Source organism: Alosa sapidissima, chromosome 5, assembly GCF_018492685.1.
Source record: "Alosa sapidissima isolate fAloSap1 chromosome 5, fAloSap1.pri, whole genome shotgun sequence".
NCBI lineage: Eukaryota > Metazoa > Chordata > Actinopteri > Clupeiformes > Clupeidae > Alosa > Alosa sapidissima.
Window position 1 is genome coordinate 24,353,477 of NC_055961.1, and position 24,803 is coordinate 24,378,279.

Sequence of the window (24,803 nt, forward strand, 5' to 3'; positions counted from 1 at the left end):
TTCATGTTCCCTTGCATTGTGTAACTGAGGTCCATGGCTAGTCTGGCTTTCATCAGACCAAGCTCAATCTTTTAAGAAATCAAAAAATAAATAGCGGGCAGATCAGGCTGGGTTCACCCAGCCTAGTCCATAGGCAGCCGATATTGTTTAATTTTCCGATTGAGATATACACGCTCTGGCTATTCTAAATGCAAAAATGCATCAGGGAGTTATGACAAAACGGTAACTAACAAACTAGATCCTAATAGAAAGCTGTTAGCTTCCCTAAGCTACAGGTAGGATTATAAGGTAGGCCTATTGACAACATAAATTGTCAATAGGCTATGCTGGCGACACAAATAAAATCTCCTTTGGAAACCAATGGCTTACGCCTTACAGTATCAAGCGGACTTAAACTGCCATATCGTGGCGAATGTTGTAATAACATTCACGCAGCTCCATTAGTCAAGGAAAGCGCGAATGAAGTAGCCACTTCTAAATGGGACCCACTACACAGTAGCTTAAGGTGTGTTGCTAAAGCAGCCATAATGAAATGAAGGTGTCATTGTTTGGATACTTCACACACACGTGCTTTTTAATTTCACAGACGACAACTGCCAAGCTGGAATCAAAGCACATCGATTCCCCTCTCACACCCTGCACGCACTTAAAACAAAATAAACAGGCGTCTCAGTCTCACGCATGTATAGGCAAAACTGTATCAGACCGGTGTAACGTTGGTAAATCTTCCATTGCACAGAATGATTTTGTAGCACATGCAATAAATGACAGTCGAAAGATACAAACAGTGCTGCTATCAATTTGCTTGGTATAACCGCATTTATAGTTTTCTACAAATGCAATCAATCAAATGGGCCTCCATCACTCAACCAACGCTAACGGTAACATTACCTAGGTCCTTATTGATATTACAAGATTAACGTACCTGCAGTAAAAACCAAGCATGTCCGATAAACATCCTCAGATTTATTTCGGCTTCAAGAAGAAATGGGAATTACACTTCATGTGAACATCGTCCTATCCTTATTAGATGTTCGCTTCGGTAAATTACAGTCCTTGTAGGAAGCGTCCATTGTTCTTCCAACCCACTTTTAACTTCCAACAAAATTACGTCTCACTGCAACGATGCGCCATCTAGTGGACAAACGACTACTTATCGCCAATACTGAAAATGCAGCCATGATGATGATGATGAATATTTATTTTGGCTTTCTTTTAATCCTACTGAATTTGTAATTATGTATCGGCCGTTCTAATACCGATAGTATGTGGGTGCCTGTGTGTGTGCATGTGTACATGTGTGCACCGCCATTTACAGGCCAATGAGTGTACAGTCACTAAATGTACACATAACCTAATTTTTTTAGACCCCCCCATGGATGAAATTCTACGAAACTTGGCATACCCCCAGAGAATGCCAGGTCAATCATACACATAAAATTTGGTGCAGTTCTGAACATCTTAACTGAAGATAGGGGCGATTAAAGCAGAATAATATTGCATTTTCATTTTTTACCGGGGGGATGGGGACGAAATGAAATTTTTGCGTAAAAGTCTAGTGGGGCTACATACCCACCAAATTTCATGTACCCCGGTGGTTCGGTGTCCCGGGTATCAATGACCAAAAATTCAGGAAGTAGATGACGGGAAAAATTCTTGAATTGTGTGCATGTGTGTGTGCATGTACAAGTTTATGTTTATGTGTGTGGGTGTGTGTGTGTGTGTATGTGCGTGCTTGTGTGTTTGCCTGCGTATGTGTGTTTGTGCATGTGCATGCATGCGTACATATGTCTACTGTGTGAGTATGTGTCATACGTATGATTACTGTAAATGTATGTGTATGCGTGTGTATCTGTTTATGCACATATGTGCACATGGAATGGGTTAACATGACCCCTGGAGGCAAACATACGGAAAAAATTGGTCATCCTAGGCCCTACAGTTCTCAAGATATTCACAGAGAACTGTGTCTGCCCTACCCTCCTTTCGGGGGGTCCAGTCCAGCGGGGGGGCTACAGATCAAAACGAAAAATGACAGTTCCATGCTATCCATGTGGGGGTACATGCCCACCAAGTTTTGTGTACCCCGGTCTTTCAGTGTCCCGGGAATCCTTGTTGGTGTACGTCACTAAATGTACACATAAATTATTTTATTGTAAGGCCCCCCATGAACGAAAGTACACAAAACTTGGCATGCATTCGGAGGGTGTCATAATGATCCTACACTTTTAATTGCGTGCAGTTTTGACCTTGTCAGCCTGAGATATTGTGATGAAAACACCAAATTTTTTGCTTTTTAATTTTTAACTAGGTGGCGCTATACATGAAATAAGTGGTAATGGGATGGGTTAACATGCCCCCTTAAGACCAACATACATAAAAAAGGTGGACCTCCTAGGCCCTACGGTTCTCGAGATATTCACAGAAAACTGTCTCCGGCCACCTACAGGCCAGTTGGTGTATAGTAACATAAATTAATTTATTGTGTGGCCCCCCATGAACGGAATTCCACAAAACTTGGCGTGCATACAGAGGGTCTCATAATGATCCTACACTTCCAATTTCGTGCAGTTTTGACTATGTTAGGTCACAGATACCTTCAATTACAACACCTCATTTTTACTTTTTTGTGTTTAACTAGGTGGCGCTATACATGAAATGAGTGGTTATGGAATGGGTTGACATGGCCCCTTGAGATCAACATACAAAAAAAAAAAGGTCCTCCTAAACCCTACGGTTTTCGAGATATTCACAGAAAACTGTGTCTGCCCTACCCTCCTTTCGGGGGGTCCAGTCCAGCGGGGGGGCTACAGATCAAAACGAAAAACGATGGTTCCATGCTATCCATGTGGGGTTACATGCCCACCAAGTTTCGTGTACTCCGGTCTTTCAGTGTCCCGGGAATCATTGACGGAAATTTGGGCATGCGAAAAAGAAAAAAAGAAAAAAAAAAAAAATCTGACTAAACCTATATGACCGCCGCTTCGCTGCGCGGCGGTCATAATAATAATAAACACCTTCATGGCTCCTACATGTACCTTTAATGTCTATAAACTTAACGACTCTGACCATCCATTTCTGATCGCCAGAATAGGGCCCATAGTGTCAACATTAACCCAAAACCTGGATGTGCGGACTGATTGATATATAAACCTATGTGCTATGAAACACTTAGGGCCCTAAGTGGCCCACTGTACACCTGGCGCAAAGAGTGACGCAAGGCTTGTTCTTATCTTACACCCAATTCAGTTATGATGAGTTTTTCCAATCCACTATAATTAAACAATGCACCCAGGGGTGTGTCAAAAATTGAAACAGGTGTAGTCTGGCGCATCCAAAAATCCCTATCTTACACATTACGCCACTGACCAAGAAAAACCTGATCTAAAGTGAAAGGCGCTTATATTTTTTCAACCACACCAAAACTGCATTCGGTGTCCCCCAGGTACCAAGCGCTTATTTTCCATATACATATAGTGGGGCTACATGCCCACCAAGTTTCATGAGCCCCAGTGTTTTGGTGTACCGTGAATCGTTGACCAAGAAAAATCAGACAAAAATAAAAATAAAAAATTGACAACTTGTATATGACCGCAATTGTATTGTCATGTTTTTACGCATGTATTTGAAAGCTAAGTGCAGTGCCGTGGTGACATGGTGATTTATAACCAGTAAATGAACTTTAAACAAAGTGATATCAGTATGTTATTACATACCAGTAATTGGCTGCAGTTATTAGATTTTCAAAGTTTTTTTTACCCAGCGAATAACGTATTAACCAGCCAATAATTACAGTATAGGCAAGTTATTACATTATTTGCTTTATTATATTAAAATGATTATGTTAGTGGCTGTTATTACATTATTAGCTGCTACAGTGTGATATACAAAACTAAACACAATAATGACAAAGGTCTTCTAGAGATGTGGAAAAGACCATTTTATTCTCTTTTTTTTTTCAACTTGAAACTTTTTTAAAGAACCTCCTAGTATTTTATACAGAGAATATGTACACATAGAAGGGTTTGATGGAGTCCAGACATGCAATCAATCCGTTTCATAAAAAAACAGTTATATACACAACACATTTGAATGCACTCAGCCATATAGTGTAGGCAAACGGCATCTCTTCCAAATATAAAACAAAATGGAATAAATATATTTACATGAAAAAAAAAACTCTAGTGAAAGGGAATACATGACTGAGGTGGCAGGTCTGATCACTTTCCTTTGTGAAGAGAAGTCTCACTCACCTGTTGGTTCTGGTAGCGACTGATCTGGCTCCAGGCATGCAGAACAGTGCCAGCACCAGAGACCAGATCTGCTCTAGAACTACTTCACAGTGGGCCTGAGCAGACGGGAAACATTTTTAAAGTCTTTCCAGTGTCAGTGAAGGCAGCTTGACAGTGCAAAAAAAAGGCTAAGACTAAGAAATCATGTACAGTGTGTGGGAGTAAATGAAATGGCCACGGTTGTCCAGAGGAATGAGCGAAGGCAGTGGATGGAACACACTACTTGTGGTTGTTCTCACAAGAACATTATGGCACACTGGAAAAGACGCCTGTGGTGGTTATGACAACAGCTGTCATGGAGAACCTAGAGGTAATGCATATGAAGAACACAAACTGGACACACACCTGCACATACACTCTCTCTCTCTCTCTCTCTCACACACACACACACATACAGTACACACACCTACACACAGAGGGCTACAGCTACAGCTGTTCTAGACAGTCTCATGTTATACTAGTTCTGGAGCTTTTTTCCAGATGCAAAAATGTCATTGATTGGGCTATTTTTGTAATAAAAATTATTTTTATCTACCCATCTCATACTGTAGATGCCCAATACCATGTGCACAGCACTGGAGAAACAAAATACTGTACTAGTGTTAAATTAAGTAAAATATGAGACATCAAAAGGAATGTGTTGATTTAGCACTGACTCCTTTTTCTCTCGCTGATTCATATCCTGCTGAATGACCAAGAATAACTAAACCTTGAGGTCAGGACATGGTCAAAACCACTGAGCTATATGACCCGCTTAGAAAGAAATTACATCTGAAGGCTAAGTAGACTCATACATGCACATAGCACATACACACACTCTTTCTCTCTCTCTCAGGTCTATGTCTGAAGACTGGGTGGCCCATGCAACAAAGCAGGCCACCAAGCAAACCGACACAGCTCAAAGGCAGGGGAAATCTGAAAAATAATGCACCCTGGGAGGGCTTTCAGGAATACTGTAACCAGGATTCGTGTTCCACTTGTACTTGTAACTTTCAAACTGACAAGGATAAAGCTAAAAAGACCATAAGAGTGGAGGTTCATCAAAAATACAAAAACAACTTCAAAGAAACAAAGCAAACAAAACCACATCAACTGCAGTAAAGAATAACAACCAGTAAAATAAAACATTTGATGTACATAATTCCGCACACATAATTTCGTATCCTGGGAGAAAAAAAGATCCTTAAGCGTTTTGGCGGTCCACACATTTTGGTGGTGTTTGCTTGAGTGCTGCCCAAGGCACCTGGGCTTGCAGTCATGTACAGTAGATACATACTGTACAAAACCACTGACATATATAAAAAAAACTGATCCCAATCAAACCTTTTGGAAATGATCCAAAAGGTAAATATGACAAGAGACACATTGCTTGGAGCACACCACACTATTCCCTGTGCACAATGTACTGTTTCTTATGCCAAAGCACACAACCAGCACATCAAGATGGAAAAGAAAAGGAAATAAAGCATGAACACCATAATCTCAGTATTGGTGTGTTCACACACTCACTGTCCTGTACACACTGCACCACTTGTTCAATCATGAGACAAAACCGTTTCACACTGGCAATCATTCCCAGTTTTGCCCTCTGGTTCTTAAGGTGACAGCAATCTAAACACAGCCAATATCAACACAGCACGCCAGCATAATGTGACTCTTGTGCACCTCGTGTGTGTGTGAAGAGGGTGTTTATATGCATGTGAATTTATGTGTGTGTGTGCACTGCACAACATGGATGGACTATTTCACCGCCACTATAGATACAGTTGGCAGAAAGGTTACTGCCCCCACGTTGGGAGAAAACATGCTAACAGCACACAATTAGAGTCAATGGGCAAAATCGCTAGATAAATCGAACATTTTCCCCCACGGGGGGCGTTTCAGCTACGGTATCCATGGCAACTGGGGGCGGTAACATGGCAGTTGTAGGCCTGTTCTGATATGAGAAATATAAAATAGGAGACATGTTCCTGGCAAATAAAACACTTTAAAAACTAGGGATTAAAAATGTTGATTTAAAAAATGAGTTTTGAGTGTCTGTATAACTATAGGTAGTATGCTTGCATGCAGTTCCCGTTGGGAGAACCTTTGACTGTACAGAATTGGTCTTTCAGGATTCAGACCAACCTTGCTTCAATTCCACATCTACCCAGCACTGTGCACGGCAAATATCTTAGAGCATAGCGTTCTAAAATCTTTGTTTTGCACAGCAAAGATCTCTATTGTCACATAAGTATTCATCGGAAGACAGATTGCCATGGTGAAACTATTTTGCTGTTGTAGACATTCGCAGATAGTCAGTGACCTTTCTCTGTCCTATGCCATGTCTGTCATTATGTGTCTTTATGATGTTTATTTTGTTTGTTTCTGTTTTCTTGTCATCCTCTGAAATAAAAGCCTGAACTATTACAATCATGGCTACAAACACTCCCAAATCCCCCCACATGTTCACCTGTCTGTCTTTCTTACACAGTTACACACACACACACACACACACACACACATGCACACACACACACATACACTCTCACCAACACACGCTCCCACGTACAGTGGGTAGAGGCGAGAGACGTGCTTGGTGGAGTCCAGCTGACGTCATGCAGGAGGGTGCAGGCAGGCACTCGCTCCAAATTCAACCAGCTTTGGGAGGGCGAGGGACAGTTCGGATTGCAGAGGGGGCCTTTGCCTCAGTCCGAGGGGCTGACCAGCCCACAGCGGAGGGCAGAGTAGATCACGGGTCTCTCCTCCAGAGGGACTCCTGGGGTGCGACCCGGCACTTGGCAGACTAGCAGGAGGTGTGGTAAATGTAAGACGGTGGAGAGGTCACCGGTGGGTCACTGAGGTCTAGTGCAGATAGTCAGTGTGTCTACCAGTGGCGGCTGGGTGGATGGTTTCTGCAGACCTCTCACCCCTTGTTATCGTAGCGTGTGCTGTGTTAGCCACCTCAAATGGTGATGGAGTACAACAGAGTCTGGAGAGAAAGCACACTGATGATGATGGTGGTGGTGGTGGTGGTGTGTGTGTGGGTGAGGGGCTGGCACTGGGGGCTACATTGTAGACAGCTGGGGGGGCTTGGAGACTGGTAGCTCCAGTAGAGCCTGAATGGTCACTCCCACCTTCACCAGGCCTCTCTCCTCCAGGATGTGGTGAGGCAGACACAGCTTATCCTAAAGAAGGAAACACACCCATGGTTTTAGAAACTCTCTAATTAGTGTACTTCAGTTTCACCTCACTGTACATCTTGTATACAGCATTTTATACAACAATTGGGTTCTATGGAACTATTTATTTGTTTCTGATTGGCCGAGAGACGTTCCATGAGTTGGAATATCCCTGGACATTTCAACTCAGACTCAGCACAGTTAATAATAAATCACTCCGCGATACAATGCGAAGATTTGAGACCCAGCTCTCCACTATTTCAAGCAATGGGTTACTCCTTAGCAAACCATAACGAAACAGTGCTTCACCACATCTGTGGATTAAGCCACACAGTCAACTCAATGTAAGTAAGATAAACGAGGATGCTAATTGTTCTCAGCATTGCCAGCATTGTGTATAATATGATTGTCACTTGGAGGAGACTTGTAGATAACAAACGTTAGCATAATTAGCTAACCGCTGCTAACGTGCTAGCATCGTCACGTCAGGCTGTGCACAGTAGTGTAACATTTATTCACTATACATTAATAAAGTTGAGTGGTTCTGCAATGTAGACTATGTTTCCGTTTTTTTGCAGTACCATGTCCCTTACATGACATGGCCCAGTGTCCTTGTAACATGCATGCAGCAAACCTAGATATGAATGTGATTTCAACATTTCTTTCAAGAAGACATGTAAACCACAAAGACCTGTAACGAGGGGTCTGGAATGTTGGTTACCTAGCAACCAAGACGCTGTCTATTGAAAAGGGAACTATTTTTTGATGCGTAAGAACGATGTCGAAATTAACATTTTTAAACAATAATGGGGTGTTTTCAGATTATTTAGTTTGTGGTAGAATTGTTGTATAAAAGCAATATAGCACTCGTGATCGTGGGATTGGTCATGGATATTCCCACGGCTGTTGTTGCCTGCGCCACTCGGCCTCCGGCCTCGTGGCTACGGCCGAACAACACCCGTGGGAATATCCATGACCAACCCCACTCTCACTCGTGCTATATTGCTTAAATATATCCTTAAAAAGGCATTGATGGTAAAAGATGAGATCATCAGCCAGTTTGCCAATTTTCAAGTGTTTTTTTTTTTTTCAAAATGTGCAGCACTGGCGTCTGGGAACTGGAGCAATGCCCAAATTCAATCTGAGAGCACAACATGCTTGTATACGTTGAGAACGTAAGAAAATACAGTCTGGTTGAGGGGCAAGTGGATTGAGGCATACCTGTGGCACACCAAGTTTCTTGCAGGCATCCAGGAAGTTTTCCACATTCCGACGACATTTGGCCATGCTGAGTTTTGGCTGATGAAAGACAAAGGGATACGTCAAAAAAGATATGAATGTGTCTTAATTTTTCACAGTTCAATCAGTCAATAATGGTGCTCCACAAGTAGTCAGTTTCCTTGTGTAATTTCGTTCAATTTTTGGGGGCATTATAAAAACCAGGCACGCCGGTGGCACGGGGATACGGAGGCTATGACACCCGCAGTTGTCCCCTTCACTTTTTATAAGGGAAAAAAATAGGCCTACATGCTAAATAAAAGGCTATACACTAGGCTATACACTTCTCGTTAACAGCCGTAGGCCTACTACTAACCACAGCCATCTAGACAGCACAATCTCAGTTGGTGGTGTGGTGTTGAGTGAAGGGTTGCCTGTAGGGGGTAATTAAAATGTGGATGTTGAAATCCCCCCCCCACACACACAAACACGCACACACACTCATGAGAGAGCACACATGCACACAGAAGCAAACACACACACACACACACACTTACATGTACATGACTTGCAAGAGTAGGGGATGGAGTATGACATGAAGACAAATTGGCAAGCGTGACTTATTTTTGCTTAAGAATGTGCAGAACTGAGCAGCGGCCATATTTTGTACCAGTATGTGGTACATCTAGTTTATTCAAGAAACTTCATAATTCATATAGTGATGAAAAACACACTTTTGGAGAAGGACTTTTGGAGAAATACGTTTTCATTCAGATTTACTTTCATTTTAATTTCAAGGCAATAAACTCCAAAATTGGCTTATGGTGTTTTTAATGTAAAAGTACACCATTTTCCAGATCCAAGGTTAGGTTTCCAAAAATATATAGTTTTACTAATCCCCAAGAAAACTGGTTCTGTCTGTCTGTTCTGTGCTGTCTAGATGGCTGTGGTTAGTAGTAGGCCGTAGGCCTACTACTAACCACATGACCAGTTTTCAACATGACATATTACATAGAACTGGTGCAGCAACAATAGGCTCCATCTCAGTGCCTATTACAGTTTTTTTCAGTTCCTAACAAGCGTTTGTCTAACCAGTTTTCACATTTTCAAAACTCTAAACACAATTAGCACAGCATCGGTCTTTTGTGGCCATACCATTCATACATTTCATGTCGTTTTCACACAATATGCAGTCAGTGAACACATTTCCACAATGCTTACATTTTCTTAACAAACAAGCTATACCTCCCAACAAAATTATGGATTGTTTTTGCAGTATTTACGAATGTTAACACCAGGCTTGGAATTTCACCATTCTGGGGGCAAGGCCACTTGGCCTTCAGTTGGGCATATTTGGTGGGGGGCACAAAGGCCACATGTCAGGGTACCGAGGCCAAAGTTAACTATTAGTAGTAGGCTATAAAAATGATCAAAGTTGTATTTAGCCTATTCACTGCAGTAGACCTGCATCACTGTATGAAACATTACAAAAACATGAAATGAAAACATGACATATTACATAGAACTGTAAATCATCTGACTATCTAATATTTACAGATATCTAGGCTATATATAACATTTATTTTATATTTGGCCTGTTATGAAATCATGTATTGAACAATTTAAGCACAGCTCAGCTTTAAGAAACTCAAATAGCCTAGATGCATGCTTAGCATTTTGTGATCATTAAGGCTACTTTTACAAACTCTTAGTCAGCTGTCCTCTGATTTATCAATATATAGGCGATATTTGTAACATTTATTTTGTATTTGACCCATTATGAAATCATGTGGAACAATTTAAACACATTGTAAAACTTAAAGCCCAAATTTGGAGACATCCATGTATGTCGAACTTTACTGCAAATTCAAAACTGGATTACTCTGGAACGGCTAACTGTACAGGGGACTCCTTTACACCTTTGTGTTCGGTAAGGTCTCCTGTTTATTCTGATATATGGGTTGTCATGTGTTAAAAGAAGGGTTCGTAAAGTATTACACCGAGATGAATGGGTGTGGAGATCATGGGACGCAAAACCTTCAGTAGAATGTATGATTAAATTGAATTATATTATTTACTTTTCTCGCGAACCATTCAACACAGCAATTATCGGCTAACATCGTTTAAAAGCTGAGAAAAAGCTCTTTCATGTGATACGTGTGATGTCTGTGTGATGAATAGGCTACTTCGCGAGTAGTTCAACTGAGAATGGGTGAATTTGGACGCACTTTCTTTCTTGCGCTGCCACTTTCTCCACTGCGTAAATGACTAAATTAATTTGCGCTGTGAATGCTAAGATTATTTTGACAGGCCACAGGCTAAATAAAAATCGCTATTAGTAGGACGCAAAGCAGAATATTGAAAGAAGGGGGCACCAAGGCCACCGTGGCCTGTAAACCTCTGATTTTCAAAGGGGCCTCACGGCCAACGCAAGGGGCTACGACGGCCAAAAGTCCTTTTTATCTGGGCTTTTTGCTGTTGTTTTTTTTGTTCAGAATGCTCGTGTGTTTCATGGATATTTTGTTCACTGTAAGCAATACTGTAAAACTGTAAACAGTATTTCTACTGTACCTCCTGTAATAAACAGTTAGAGGAAAAAAACTGATTTGCTTTTTACTGGAATACTTTTGAATGTGAACATTACATGTGGACATACAGTTCCCAACCAAGAAATGTAGTGTAGAAATGGTTGATTGCATGTTTTGCATGCAAATACCTGTAAAACTGAAACATAAAAGTCTATGCAGTTTTTGTAATGTCAACAATAGCCAGTATTTTTAAACCTTGTGTACTTTGATTGACTGCATGTACCTTGTGAAGTGAAAAGTTATTCTTTGACTGAATAATTTCATTTTGAGTCAGATTTCCAGTGTTTCGGTAAAGTTAGTGTGTGCAGAAAAAGATGTGTTAGTATGTGTTTAACAAAAAATGTTTTTGAGAAGAAAAATATCCATTTGGCCAATTGTGTTTTGTAGGTGTGAGTCTGTGTTTAGAAAAAGTATCTGAAGTATGGGTAAGCGCTTGTTAGCGATTGAAAAAAACTGTAAATCCAGACAATCCAACAATCCCTACTCGTGGCAGAACTGTAAATCTATCTCCCTCATGCAGTATGGGTGACAAACTGTGCTCATGATTGTGGTTGGTAGACTACTGGTATGTGTGTTAGCACAGGGATGCGCGGGCTTACCACTGCAGGAGAGGGCACGTGGATACTGGCCACAGAGCGAGGCTTGATATGGTTTGCTAGATGGCATAGCACCACACCGTCCATCAACGCTGCCCCAACGTCATCTGGCAACAGGACCTTCAGCCTGGACTCCAGATTCTGAAGAGAGTAAGAGAGAGAGCCATGCTTGATGCACTGCTACTGTGAAACAGAAAGCCTTCACTTTGTAGGGGATTATGAGTAGTTGCATGTTTATGGATACCACATACTGTACTAGCAGAGTAAGCAGCTGTTAACCCTTAAAACTCACATCATTTTTGCAGTGTTTTGCATTACTATGTTTTAAAAGAACACTATGCAAGATTTTCACCTTTACAGTATGAGGCCAATTGGATGGTAAACGAACTTGTAATAGGTGAATCATTCACCTAGCATAGCTATACAGCAAAGAAGTAGTGAGTCCCTACCGAGAAAACCAATCATGCAACTTCCAAGAGCGGTGGCCAGGTCTGGAATTCATTGGAGAACATGGTAACACTTTATTTTAATGTGTCGCTATTACAGTGTACCTACCTAATTAGGTACAGTGGTACAACCTGTGTAACAACATGTACTATCAGGTACTATCATTGTACTTGCATTATGTATTTGTGGGTACCTACATATAGTTGTTACATTGTAGACTTTTTATTAGTATTAGTAGACCTGTTCCAAGACATCGAAGACACAACATACATGTCACATGTAAGTAATTAACTGGTACACTTAATAGGTTTATTCCACTGTATCAAAGAGTAACAAGGTTGTAGCAGCACAGCTGTTACATGTACACTGAAGACAATGAGGCCTTGACTGGAGCTAAGAATGGTTTGTATATCAAATCTATCATGGGCAGATTTACCCCATCCAGCAGGTCTCAGGTCAGCTCTTTGCCTCTGATGAAAATTTAGGCAAATTGGCAAAGTTTTGTAAAAGCACTCAGTATTACAATGTAACAACTATATGTAAGTACCCACAAATACATAATGCACGTACAATGATAGTACCTGATAGTACATGTTGTTACACAGGTTGTACCACTGTACCTAATTAGGCAGGTACACTGTAACAGCGGCACATTAAAATAAAGTGTTACCGAGAACATTTATATTTGTGCTCATTTTTCGGTCGTCTGCCACCCAGATGTTTTTTGTTTTCTGCATTCACCATACCCTACATCTCCCTACACTTTATTACTATCAACACCAAATTCAGGCCAAATTCCCTCCAATTCAAGGTCCTGACACAAGGTCCTGACCTTTATCTACAAGAAAGGAGCTTCTTTGTTGCCATCGGAAACTGTACCTCAACACCAACGTCCTTGACCTGTGGTGTTCCCCAGGGGTCGATCTTGGGGCCACTATTATTCAACCTCTATATGCTCCCACTTGGACAAATCATTCAAAATAATTTGATTTCATATCATAGCTATGCAGATGACACACAAATTTACTTAGCTCTATCACCAAACAACTATGGTCCTCTTGAATCTATGTGTCAGTGTATAGAACAAATCAACACCTGGATGTCTCAAAATTTTCTTCAGCTGAACAAAGAAAAAACTGAAGTAATTATATTTGGTAAAAATGAGGAAAGACTTAGGGTTGCCACTCTCCTTGACACAAAAGGGTTGAAGGCAAAGGATACTGTTAAAAACCTTGGTGTATTAATTGACAGTGATCTAAATTTCAACAGCCACATGAAAGCGATAACTAAATCAGCTTTTTACCACCTCAAAAATATTGTCAAACTCAGAGGGCTGATGTCAAAACATGACTTAGAAAAACTCATTCATGCATTTATCTCCAGCAGGGTTGATTACTGCAATGGACTGTTCACAGGCCTTCCTAAAAAGACTATTAAACAGCTTCAGGTGATACAAAATGCAGCAGCTAGGACTCTAACAAAAACTAAAAGAACTGACCACATTACTCCAATTCTTAAGTCCTTGCACTGGCTTCCAGTAAGTCACAGAATTGACTTTAAAGCACTATTGCTTGTTTATAAATCAGTAAATGGAGCAGGACCTAAATACTTGTCAGACATGCTTCAGCAGTACACACCTTCTCGTCCTCTCAGGTCCCAGGTGAAAAACCTGCTAGTAAAACCTACAGTTAGAACTAAACATGGTGAAGCAGCTTTTAGCTGCTATGCGGCTCAGCTGTGGAACCAACTTTCGGATGACATTAAAAAGGCCCCAACTGTAGCCAGTTTTAAATCTAGACTTAAGACCAAACTGTTCTCAGACGCTTTCTGCTAACTGTGCCGAGTTACAAATTCTGAATCTGCCTCGATAATTATTCTACTTTGTCTTTTACTTTTTTTACTACTTTTGCCTTTGTTTTTGCTTACTAATTATTCTTTATTTTTAAATGATTTTACCTTGTGTTTTATGTTTTCCTTTTATTATGATCTTTACCTTTTAACTATTCTTTGACTATATCGCCCTTCTATGCTTTTATTTGTTATTATCGTTTGGTTTTGTTTATGTAAAGCACATTGAATGACCTCTGTGTATGAAATGTGCTATATAAATAAACTTGACTTGACTTGACTTGACTGACACGGCATAGTTTGAGACCAAGGAGTCACACAACCTCCTCACTGCAGCTTCATGAATTCCCCTAGGGCTACTGGTCGTGGAGGTGGTCTGGTCACTGTTTATAATAACAACTTTAAATGTAGAAATTGTACAAATTGATATGTTCTCCACTTTTGAGGTACAGCTTGTAAAGATAAATGCCACCCTTCTCTGTGCATTAGTTTACCGACCACCAAAAATTAAGCTTAATTGTAATTTCATTCATGAATTTGCTGATCTACTATCTTTTATGGCCTCTCGCTCTGACAATTTCATGATTTTAGGGGATTTTAACATTCACATCTGTTGCCCATCAAAACCTTTGGTTAAGGACTTTTTATGCCTTGTGGACTCTTTCAATCTTGTGCAATCTGTTATGGCCCCGACGCATCAGAAAGGCCACACATTAGACCTAGTATTGTCTTATGGTTTCAATGTTTCCAACTTAGAAATTATGGATGTTGGGGTCTCTGATCATTTTTTGATTTTATTTGAATCTATTTTGTTTGGTCCCCCTGTATCTCCCCCTAAGTCCTATTCCTTTGCCCGTTCTATTAATTCCACCACAGCCACAACATTCTCTAATACTTTCATCCTCTCTCACTCACCTACTATCTCTGTTGCTATTTCCACCTGCTCTGACATTGAAAAATTAGTCACTCTCTTTAATGCATCATGTCTTGAGACCTTAGACTGTGTTGCCCCACTAAAACAAAAGCGTGTCAAAACTATCACCACTCCATGGTTAAATGCCACGACCCGTTCTGTCAGAAAATCTTGCAGGAAAGCAGAGCGCAAATGGAAAAAAGAGAAGCTTCAGGTCTTCTATGACCTTTTCAGAGATTCTCTAAAGACCTACCAAAACTCTGTTAAGGCAGCAAAGGTTGAGTATTATGCTCAGCTTATCAACAATAATGCTCATAGGCCAAAAGTTTTATTTAATACCATTAACTCTATTATAAATCCTGCCTCTGCGTCATCTACTCTTGCCCCTTCAACAGAAATCTGTGAGAAGTTCCTCAACTTCTTCATCGATAAAATTGACAAAATAAAATCTCAAATCTCACCTCCAGATTCGGATCCCTCAGTGATAGAACTTTCACCTAGCTGCCTCCAACAGTTTCAGGCTATATCTTCCTCCCAGCTTTCTGAGGTGGTCTCCCATATGAAATCTACATCCTGCCACTTAGATGTTTTACCTGCACGCCTTTTTAAAGAAGTTTTTACCATCATCTGCCCTCTTGTATTGGCCATAATTAATCACTCACTAACCAATGGAGTGGTCCCCTCAGGTTTTAAACGTGCAATTGTGCAACCTTTACTTAAGAAACCTAACCTTGAGCCCAGTGACCTGAAGAATTATAGGCCTATTTCTAAATTACCTTTTCTGTCAAAGATACTAGAAAAGGTTGTCCTCTCTCAGGTTTCTTCTTATCTGAGTGAGTTCAATATATGTGATAAATTCCAATCAGGTTTTAGATCTCTGCACAGCACTGAATCGGCCTTGCTTAAAGTCCAAAACGACATCCTCTTAGCAGTTGATTCTGGATCTTGCGCCCTCTTGGTGCTTCTTGATCTGAGTGCAGCATTTGACACCATTGACCATAACATCCTATTAAAACGCTTGGAGGTTGAAGTTGGTCTCCAGGGTTCTGTTCTGCAATGGTTCTCTTCTTATCTTAGTGATAGATCATTTTCAGTTAGTTTAGGCAATTTCTCCTCTTCCTCTGCCCTTATAAAGTGTGGTGTTCCTCAGGGTTCCATTTTGGGCCCTCTTTTATTCTCTCTTTATATGCTACCCCTTGGCTCAATTTTTAAAAAGTATAACATTCAGTATCACTGCTATGCAGATGACACTCAGTTTTACCTGCCTGTTAACACTAATGGCATTTGTTCTTTGGAGAATATTTTTAACTGTCTCAGTGACATCAAATGCTGGATGGCAAGAAATTTTCTTCATCTGAACGAAAGTAAAACTGATATAATTATTTTTGGCCCTCCAAGTGATGTTTCTATCTTGAAAAATGCACTAGGACCTCTCTCTGCAAACTGCCACAGTGAAGTAAAGAATCTTGGGGTTTTCTTTGACTCCTCTTTAAATTTTAATAAGCAAATAAATAGTGTGGTCAAAGGCAGCTTTTTCCAGTTAAGAACCATTGCAAAACTGAAGCCCTTTTTGTCCTTCTCCGATCTTGAAACTCTTATACATGCTTTCATAACTTCTAGACTAGATTATTGTAATTCATTATATGCAGGCCTGACCCACTCCACTCTCAACAGACTTCAGCTAGTTCAAAATGCAGCAGCTAGATTATTAAGTGGCTCTAAGAAACGTGAGCATATAACTCCTGTGTTGGCTAAGCTGCACTGGTTACCTGTGGAGCACAGAGTTAAGTTTAAAATGTTACTTTTTGTCTTCAAAGCCCTCAGTGGTTTGGCACCCAGTTACATAGGTGACCTACTAATTCCTTACAGCACTCCAAGATCACTTAGGTCTTCATCTCAGAATCTTCTCTATATCCCCAAAACACGCCTTAAGACTAAGGGTGATAGAGCCTTCTCTGTTGTTGCCCCCCAACTCTGGAATAGCCTACCTGTACATATTAAGTCCTCTCCAACCATTGACTGCTTTAAGTCTAACTTAAAGACTTTCATTTTCTCCCAAGCTTTTAATCTACCTTAATACCCCCCCCCCCCCCCCACACACACACTCTTTATTCTTTATTTTATTTTTGACCAATTTGTGTATTATTTCAATTATTTATTTATTTTCCCCCCATGTTATATTGTTGTTGTACCATTGTCATTGTTTTATGTTTGTTTGTAAGCACTTTGGTTCAACTCAGTTGTTTTTAAATGTGCTATAGAAATAAAGTTGACTTGACTTGACTTGACTTGACACGTTAAGGCTTTACAGATGCTCACTGTCAGGTAGGGTTGCAAATTTACAGGAATTGTCTTAATCGACTTTCAGTAACGTTAATGAACAATAATCATTTATTCATTTAACCCGGACGTCACCTGGCCGCCCCCAAACCACACGCATTATGACAACACACACACAGCAGACCTAATAAATTCCTCAATGAAGTCATTTCAAGACATGTAGGCTACTTTGAAAAAATGGGCTGGACACACATACACACACACACAAAAAAAACGTGACCATTAAACAACTGCCTGAACCAGCGACTTCCTAAAGTTACAGGTTGGTTAGTCTATATGTTCTTATTCAGAAAAATGAACATAGCCCTGCCTAATATCTACATGTTCTGGGGTGAGGTTGCTACACTGTGGAGTGCGGTTTTGGAATTGCAGCATTCTACATGGTCTCTATACATTTTTACTTAGCCATAGAGTATCCTTTCTATTCCATTTTCTATTTATTTAGTTTAACTAATGGCAAGACTAGACTAATGAATTGCATCCACATATCCTTATGCATTATACACAACTATTTTTCCAAACTCAAGCAAGCCTTCCTCAGAAATCAAATTACTCTCTTGCATCTTTAAAGGGGTGGGCACTCAATTAGACCACCACCAAAACAATGTAATGACATTAAATAATGTTAATAGTTTAGCTCACAGGGGGTATAGTGGCCTATGCCATGAAGGTTTAATTACTCCTCTCTCTCACTTCCCTACCTCTCGCACACTATTTTCAGCATTTTTGTTCTCAGAGGATCAAACTGTTTCAGTACTCATGGGGGGCAGAAGGGAATTTTATCAATGTAGGTCTTGTTGCCAAGCTATGCATCCCCTCAACACCCCTGGAAGCCAATGCCCTAATTTGAGTCAGGCTTGCCCAGATAAACCACACTATAGCTCTGGTGCGTCTTCTCATCTCTGGTAATCAGCGGGAGAATATTGTGTTCCATCTGATTGACTCACCTCAGGCATCTGTCATTCCAGGACACCCCCCCCAGCTGGCACAACACAATCCACAATCTAGAGCTCAGTCTGCACCAGACTCTGTTCTTTGACCCCCAGATGATTTCCCTGACTTGTCTGCTGTTCCTCCGAAATATCTGGATTCTTAAGATCTTAAGACCGTATTTAGCAAGACAAGGGCCACCTCCCTCATCCTGATATTGTCTACATCTCTCTCGGAACACATCCATCATGTATGACGAGTGCTTCAGCGCCTCTTGGAGAACCAGATTTTTGGATGTTTCACATTATTCTTGGGATATGTCATCACAGCAGGAGGAATTCAGATAGATTACCAGAAGGTCAAGGCGGTAGAGGATTGGTCCCAACCCACATCACGTTTTGTGGGGTTTGCCAATTTCTATCGCCGTTTCGTGCGTAACTTCTGTACCCTGGCTGCACCCCTCACTGCCCTGATTTCCTCCAAGCTGAGGTTCTCTTGGAGTCCAGCTGCTGAGAAGGCATTCTTAGAACTTAAGAGGTGGTTCACTACTGCTCCCATCCTTACTCAGCCTGATCCAGTCACCTCCATTCTGGTATGGACAGATCACAAGAACCTTGAGTATATCAGGTCTGCAAGACGCCTCCATCCCGCCAGGCCCGCTAGGCACTCTTCTTGGCCCGATAATTTTATTCTGTCCTATCGCCCCGGCTCTAAGAACGGCAAACCAGATGCCCTTTCCCAGCAGTTCCTGGCATCTGAGGAGTCTACAGAAGTCACCACTATAGCAGTGGCAATTGCTGCTCTTTGGAACAGGGGAAGCTCTGACAAAAATGGTCAATTATTAAATTAATACTAGATGTACCGCATAGCGGTACAAAATATGACCGCCGCTCAGTCCTGTACATCCGTTCCGCGAAAATAAATCACACTTCAATTTGTCTCCATATTTTACTCCATCCCCCACTCTTGAAACTTTTGTGTATGCTTGTTTGGCATGCCTGAGTGTGTGTGTGCGGCTGCACAGAAAGTACCCTACTGGTGCTGAAAAGGTGAATAGATTGTAGAATAGCCAAAGAAGATGTAGAATTGTTATAAAACCTTTAAAATCTCTAAACAATCACAAGTAGGGCAGTTCATCACAGTTCATCCATTGCAACTGGATTGATGAAAGGTCACTTACACCTGTAGGCTACATTGTATTTGGGAAAAGCAAAAGGTATCAGCATAATGTTATTTATTTATTTATTTATTTTTTATGTATTTTTAAACAAAAACATCTCTGTCAGTTCCATGCCGTTTTCAACAGCTATCAAAAACAAAGGTCATTTTTGGATGGATGGATTTTTTGTGAATGTTTCTTCTTCTACATAAGATTTTAGTCATCTTTAGTTCATGTAATACTTTATTGTCAATGCACAAATTAAGTAACAGTAGTCTGAAACGTTATTGTTAATGCACAAATTAAGTAACAGTAGCCTAGTCTGAAACGAAATGCTGTTTTACATCTAACCAGTGGTGCAAATAACTGACATGATGAAATGCGTCGCTAGACTGTTCATACACATTTTAACGGGCTAAAGTTGAAGAGCTTTTGTCCGTTATTGTTAGTGCAAATATAGGCTGATTCATGTTCCCTTGCATTGTTTAACTGAGGTCCATGGCTAGTCTGGCTTTCATCAGACCAAGCTCAATCTTTTAAGAAATCAAAAAATAAATAGCGGGCAGATCAAGCTGGGTTCACCCAGCCTAGTCCATAGGCACCCGATATTGTTTAATTTTCCGATTGAGATATACACGCTCTGGCTATTCTAAATGCAAAAATGCATCAGGGAGTTATGACAAAACGGTAACTAACAAACTAGATCCTAATAGAAAGCTGTTAGCTTCCCTAAGCTACAGGTAGGATTATAAGGTAGGCCTATTTACAACATAAATTGTCAATAGGCTATGCTGGCGACACAAATAAAATCTCCTTTGGAAACCAATGGCTTACGCCTTACAGTATCAAGCGGACTTAAACTGTCATATCGTGGCGAAAAGTTGTAATAACATTCACGCAGCTCCATGAGTCAAGGAAAGCGCGAATGAAGTAGCCACTTCTAAATGGGACCCACTACACAGTAGCTTAAGGTGTTTTGCTAAAGCAGCCATAATGAAATGAAGGTGTCATTGTTTGGATACTTCACACACACGTGCTTTTTAATTTCACAGACTACAACTACCAAGCTGTAATCAAAGCACATCGATTCCCCTCTCACACCCTGCACGCACTTAAAACAAAATAAACAGGCGTCTCAGTCTCACGCATGTATAGGCAAAACTGTATCAGACCGGTGTAACGTTGGTAAATCTTCCATTGCACAGAATGATTTTGTAGCACGTGCAATAAATGACAGTCGAAAGATACAAACAGTGCTGCTATACATTTGCTTGGTATAACCGCATTTATAGTTTTCTACAAATGCAATAAATCAAATGCCTCCATCACTCAACCAACGCTAACGGTAACATTACCTAGGTCCTTATTGATATTACAAGATTAACGTACCTGCAGTAAAAACCAAGCATGTCCGATAAACATCCTCAGATTTATTTCGGCTTCAAGAAGAAATGGGAATTACACTTCATGTGAACATCGTCCTATCCTTATTAGATGTTCGCTGCGGTAAATTACAGTCCTTGTATGAAGCGTCCATTGTTTTTTCCAACCCACTTTTAACTTCCAACAAAATTACGTCTCACTGCAACGATGCGCCATCTAGTGGACAAACGACTACTTCTCGCCAATTCTGAAAATGCAGCCATGATGATGATGATGAATATTTATTTTGGCTTTCTTTTAATCCTACTGATTTTCATTTTTTACCGGGGGGGGGGGGGGGCAAATCACAAATGAGTGATTATGAGCCAGGTTGATGTGGGCCCTTGAGACCAACATACCATAAAAGATTCACAGAGAACTGTGTCTGCCCTACCCTCCTTTCGGGGGGTCCAGTCCAGCGGGGGGGCTGCAGATGAAAACGAAAAATGACGGTTCCATGCTATCCATGTGGGGGTACATGCCCACCAAGTTGTGTGTACCCCGGTCTTTCAGTGTCCCGGGAATCCTTGTTGGTGTACGTCACTAAATGTACACATAAATTATTTTATTGTAAGGCCCCCCATGAACGAAAGTACACAAAACTTGGCATGCATTCAGAGGGTGTCATAATGATCCTACACTTTTAATTTCGTGCAGTTTTGACCTTGTCAGCCAGAGATATTGAGATGAAAACACCTAATTTTTTGCTTTTTAATTTTTAACTAGGTGGCGCTATACATGAAATAAGTGGTAATGGGATGGGTTGACATGCCCCCTTAAGACCAACATACATAAAAAAGGTGGACCTCCTAGGCCCTACGGTTCTCGAGATATTCACAGAAAACTGTCTCCGGCCACCTACAGGCCAGTTGGTGTATAGTAACATAAATTAATTTATTGTGTGGCCCCCCATGAACGGAATTCCACGAAACTTGGCGTGCATACAGAGGATTTCATAATGATCCTACACTTCCAATTTCGTGCAGTTTTGACTATGTTAGGTCACAGATACCTTCAATTACAACACCTCATTTTTACTTTTTTGTTTTAACTAGGTGGCGCTATACATGAAATGAGTGGTTATGGAATGGGTTGACATGGCCCCTTGAGATCAACATACAAAAAAAAAATGGTCCTCCTAAACCCTACGGTTTTCGAGATATTCACAGAAAACTGTGTCTGCCCTACCCTCCTTTCGGGGGGTCCAGTCCAGCGGGGGGGCTACAGATCAAAATGAAAAACGATGGTTCCATGCTATCCATGTGGGGTTACATGCCCACCAAGTTTCGTGTACCCCGGTCTTTCAGTGTCCCGGGACTCATTGACGGAAATTTGGGCATGCGAAAAAGAAAAAAAAAAAAAAAAAAAAAAAATCTGACTAAACCTATATGACCGCCGCTTCGCTGCGCGGCGGTCATAATTATTAAGGTGCTATATTGTTCTTTGAGGGCAAAAATTATCCGAAAACCCAGAATAGGCCAAACAGTAGGCTATAGAGTTGGCATGGCAGACATGGCATAATGTAGCCTACACCGTTATATAGCGTGCTACCTAACTTAGCCTAAATACACAACTGAAACAAAAGCAAGTCACAAACTCTGTAACTCCACATTACGGTTTCATTTACAGTATGCTATTTACAAAGACAAATAGAAACCGACTGTATTGCTCCCAAATGAGAATTTGAGCTGCAACTTGCCTTGCCTCTCGACTTCACCTGCCAACACTAACGTTAACGCATCCCTTGAACTTGAACCACTTCCTGTCAGATCGCTTGTCCAATAAACGTGTAGCTTTTCTGCACTGAGATAAGCCCACTCTGTAGTGCCATTGAAAGTCCAGTGAAGCCGATGGGTTTTTTGCATGTTTTTTTGATGGATCGTGTCGTCACAGCATGTATTACGGGTGCGAAATCACGATAAATGACCGGCAAAACCTTATTGCTGAACAAACTAGCCATGAAGATGAACATGTTTTCAGCATGTTCTAGTTGGAATAGTAGGCTAGAAGCTAATGTGTTATTTATAGTGTTATTTTATGCAATTTTCCGTGATATTTTAGGAGGCTGAGCTTCCCCTGTAGTCGTAGAGCAATCGCCTCTGCACTATAGACCCTAAGAGGTGTTTGGTTGCAGCAGCCCAGTGGGATATCGATGTATTTTCCTAGCAGACCAGCAGGTCTTTCCGCAACCAGGTTCTCCTATAGGGACACTCTCAAGACTCTCTTGTCTTGACTCTCAAGACTCTCTCACCCTGGCGACAGATGTATGGCAGCCTTCATCAGTCAGAGGTTCTGGTGGCCCGCCATGAGGGAGGATGTCCACAGCTTTGTTTTGGCCTGCCCTGTCTGCACCCGGAATAAGACATCCAACAGTCCATTTGGCCTTCTACAACCCTTGCCAATACCTAAGAGACCCTGGGATATATTGAACCCATTGTCTGCTGATGCTACAGGTGGTAAAGGCTTGCTTTTATGCCTTTACCACCTGTAGCATCAGCAGACAATGGTTTTACACGACCATATTGAAAGGTTGGTTTGAAACTCTATTTCATTTGATTCCATCATTTCACACACCTTCTCCTTCTACTATTGGCTGATATGGCTAATGCAGACATTTGGGTTCAGGACCATGGTTTGGGCAACTACCACCCTAGGCTTAAGTTGTGAGCGTCACTACGAGTTAGAGTTTGTAACAATACCATATCTTAATCAATCTACATGACACAAGAGTGTAAAGTATTTTTGTACTGTCTGACCTGTCGAAGGAGGCGTATCTGTTCCATCTCTTCTCTCAGGTGCTCCATCTTCCTCCGCATTGTGAAGCTGGGGTCGATGGTGTTGTACTCCTGCCGGCTTCCTCGGGAGAAAGCTGCAAATGGACAGAAATCAAGGTTATGGATGTAAGAAATTGAGGTAAGGATGAAATTAAGGTAAGGATGCAGGCCCACATACACTTTATAACATGACAAAAACACACATAATTTAGTGTTTCCCACAGAATTAGATTCAATTTGTGGTGGTAGCTCACTTGGGCAATGTGTGTGTGTGTGTGTGTGTGTGTTTGGGGGGTGGGGGGGTGGGGGGGGGGGTTGAGTGCCTGTCACTTTAAGACATTTGTGAGGGAGGAACCCTCACAGTTTTGGGACAAGCACTTCTGAGTCTTGGAAAACACTTTTCCATTTACAACGGGATTTTGCAAACATTCGGTGTCAGAGTCAATAAAATGAATAAATCCCTGCATGAGTAACCTAGTCGAAATTGACAAGCTGTAACTAAGCATGCTAAGCTCGACATCCAAACAGTATTCTAACGTTAGCTTACAGATACAGCTTGATTACATAATGAATGCAGCAGTTTTTAACACATTTACGCAGCATGGTCACGATGCTAAGCGGATTTAATAGCAATTCAGCCTGTTGTCTTCTATACAATGCTTCTAGTATAAGTATAAGTATATATACTTTTTTGATCCTGTGAGGGAAATTTGGTCTCTGCATTTAACCCAATCGGTGAATTAGTGAAACACAAACAGCACACAGTGAACACACAGTTAGGTGAAGCACACACTAATCCCGGCGCTCGGGGAGCAGTGAGGGGTTAGGCCATAAAGGTTTACCCATTTTTTTCCCTTTGATTCCCTGATATTTTAGGGGACACTGATGGACCTGTACACACGAAACATGGGGTAATAGCACCACTACGCTGACAAGGCCAATAAGAGTTTCAGTCCCAGGGAAAGCCAATGAGCAATAAACCAGCTGCAATATGATTTAATACACTCCTAGAAAAACATCTTGATACCATTTTGATCATTTCAGCAACTTGTTTTCAGAGATGTTCATATCAGTGGTTTCGGCCTAAGCCGGATGGCTGTGCCATACTTCCACAA

The 24,803-nt window shown here is 41.1% G+C and overlaps 1 protein-coding gene across 4 annotated transcripts in view; it reads right to left on the reverse strand.

The window, feature by feature from the left end:
* Window positions 1–3,924: 3,924 nt before the first annotated feature.
* Window positions 3,925–24,803, reverse strand: part of lrch2 (leucine-rich repeats and calponin homology (CH) domain containing 2) — a 94,682-nt gene continuing 73,803 nt past the window's right edge. For all 4 annotated transcript variants that reach the window (XM_042091950.1, XM_042091949.1, XM_042091948.1 and 1 more), the window contains 4 exons: window positions 23,671–23,783; window positions 11,859–11,996; window positions 8,675–8,752; window positions 3,925–7,459 (listed from right to left, as the gene is read on the reverse strand). In XM_042091950.1, the coding sequence (XP_041947884.1) occupies window positions 7,340–7,459; window positions 8,675–8,752; window positions 11,859–11,996; window positions 23,671–23,783 (449 nt within the window). In that variant the 3' untranslated portion in view covers window positions 3,925–7,339. The remainder of the gene's footprint in view (window positions 7,460–8,674; window positions 8,753–11,858; window positions 11,997–23,670; window positions 23,784–24,803) is intronic.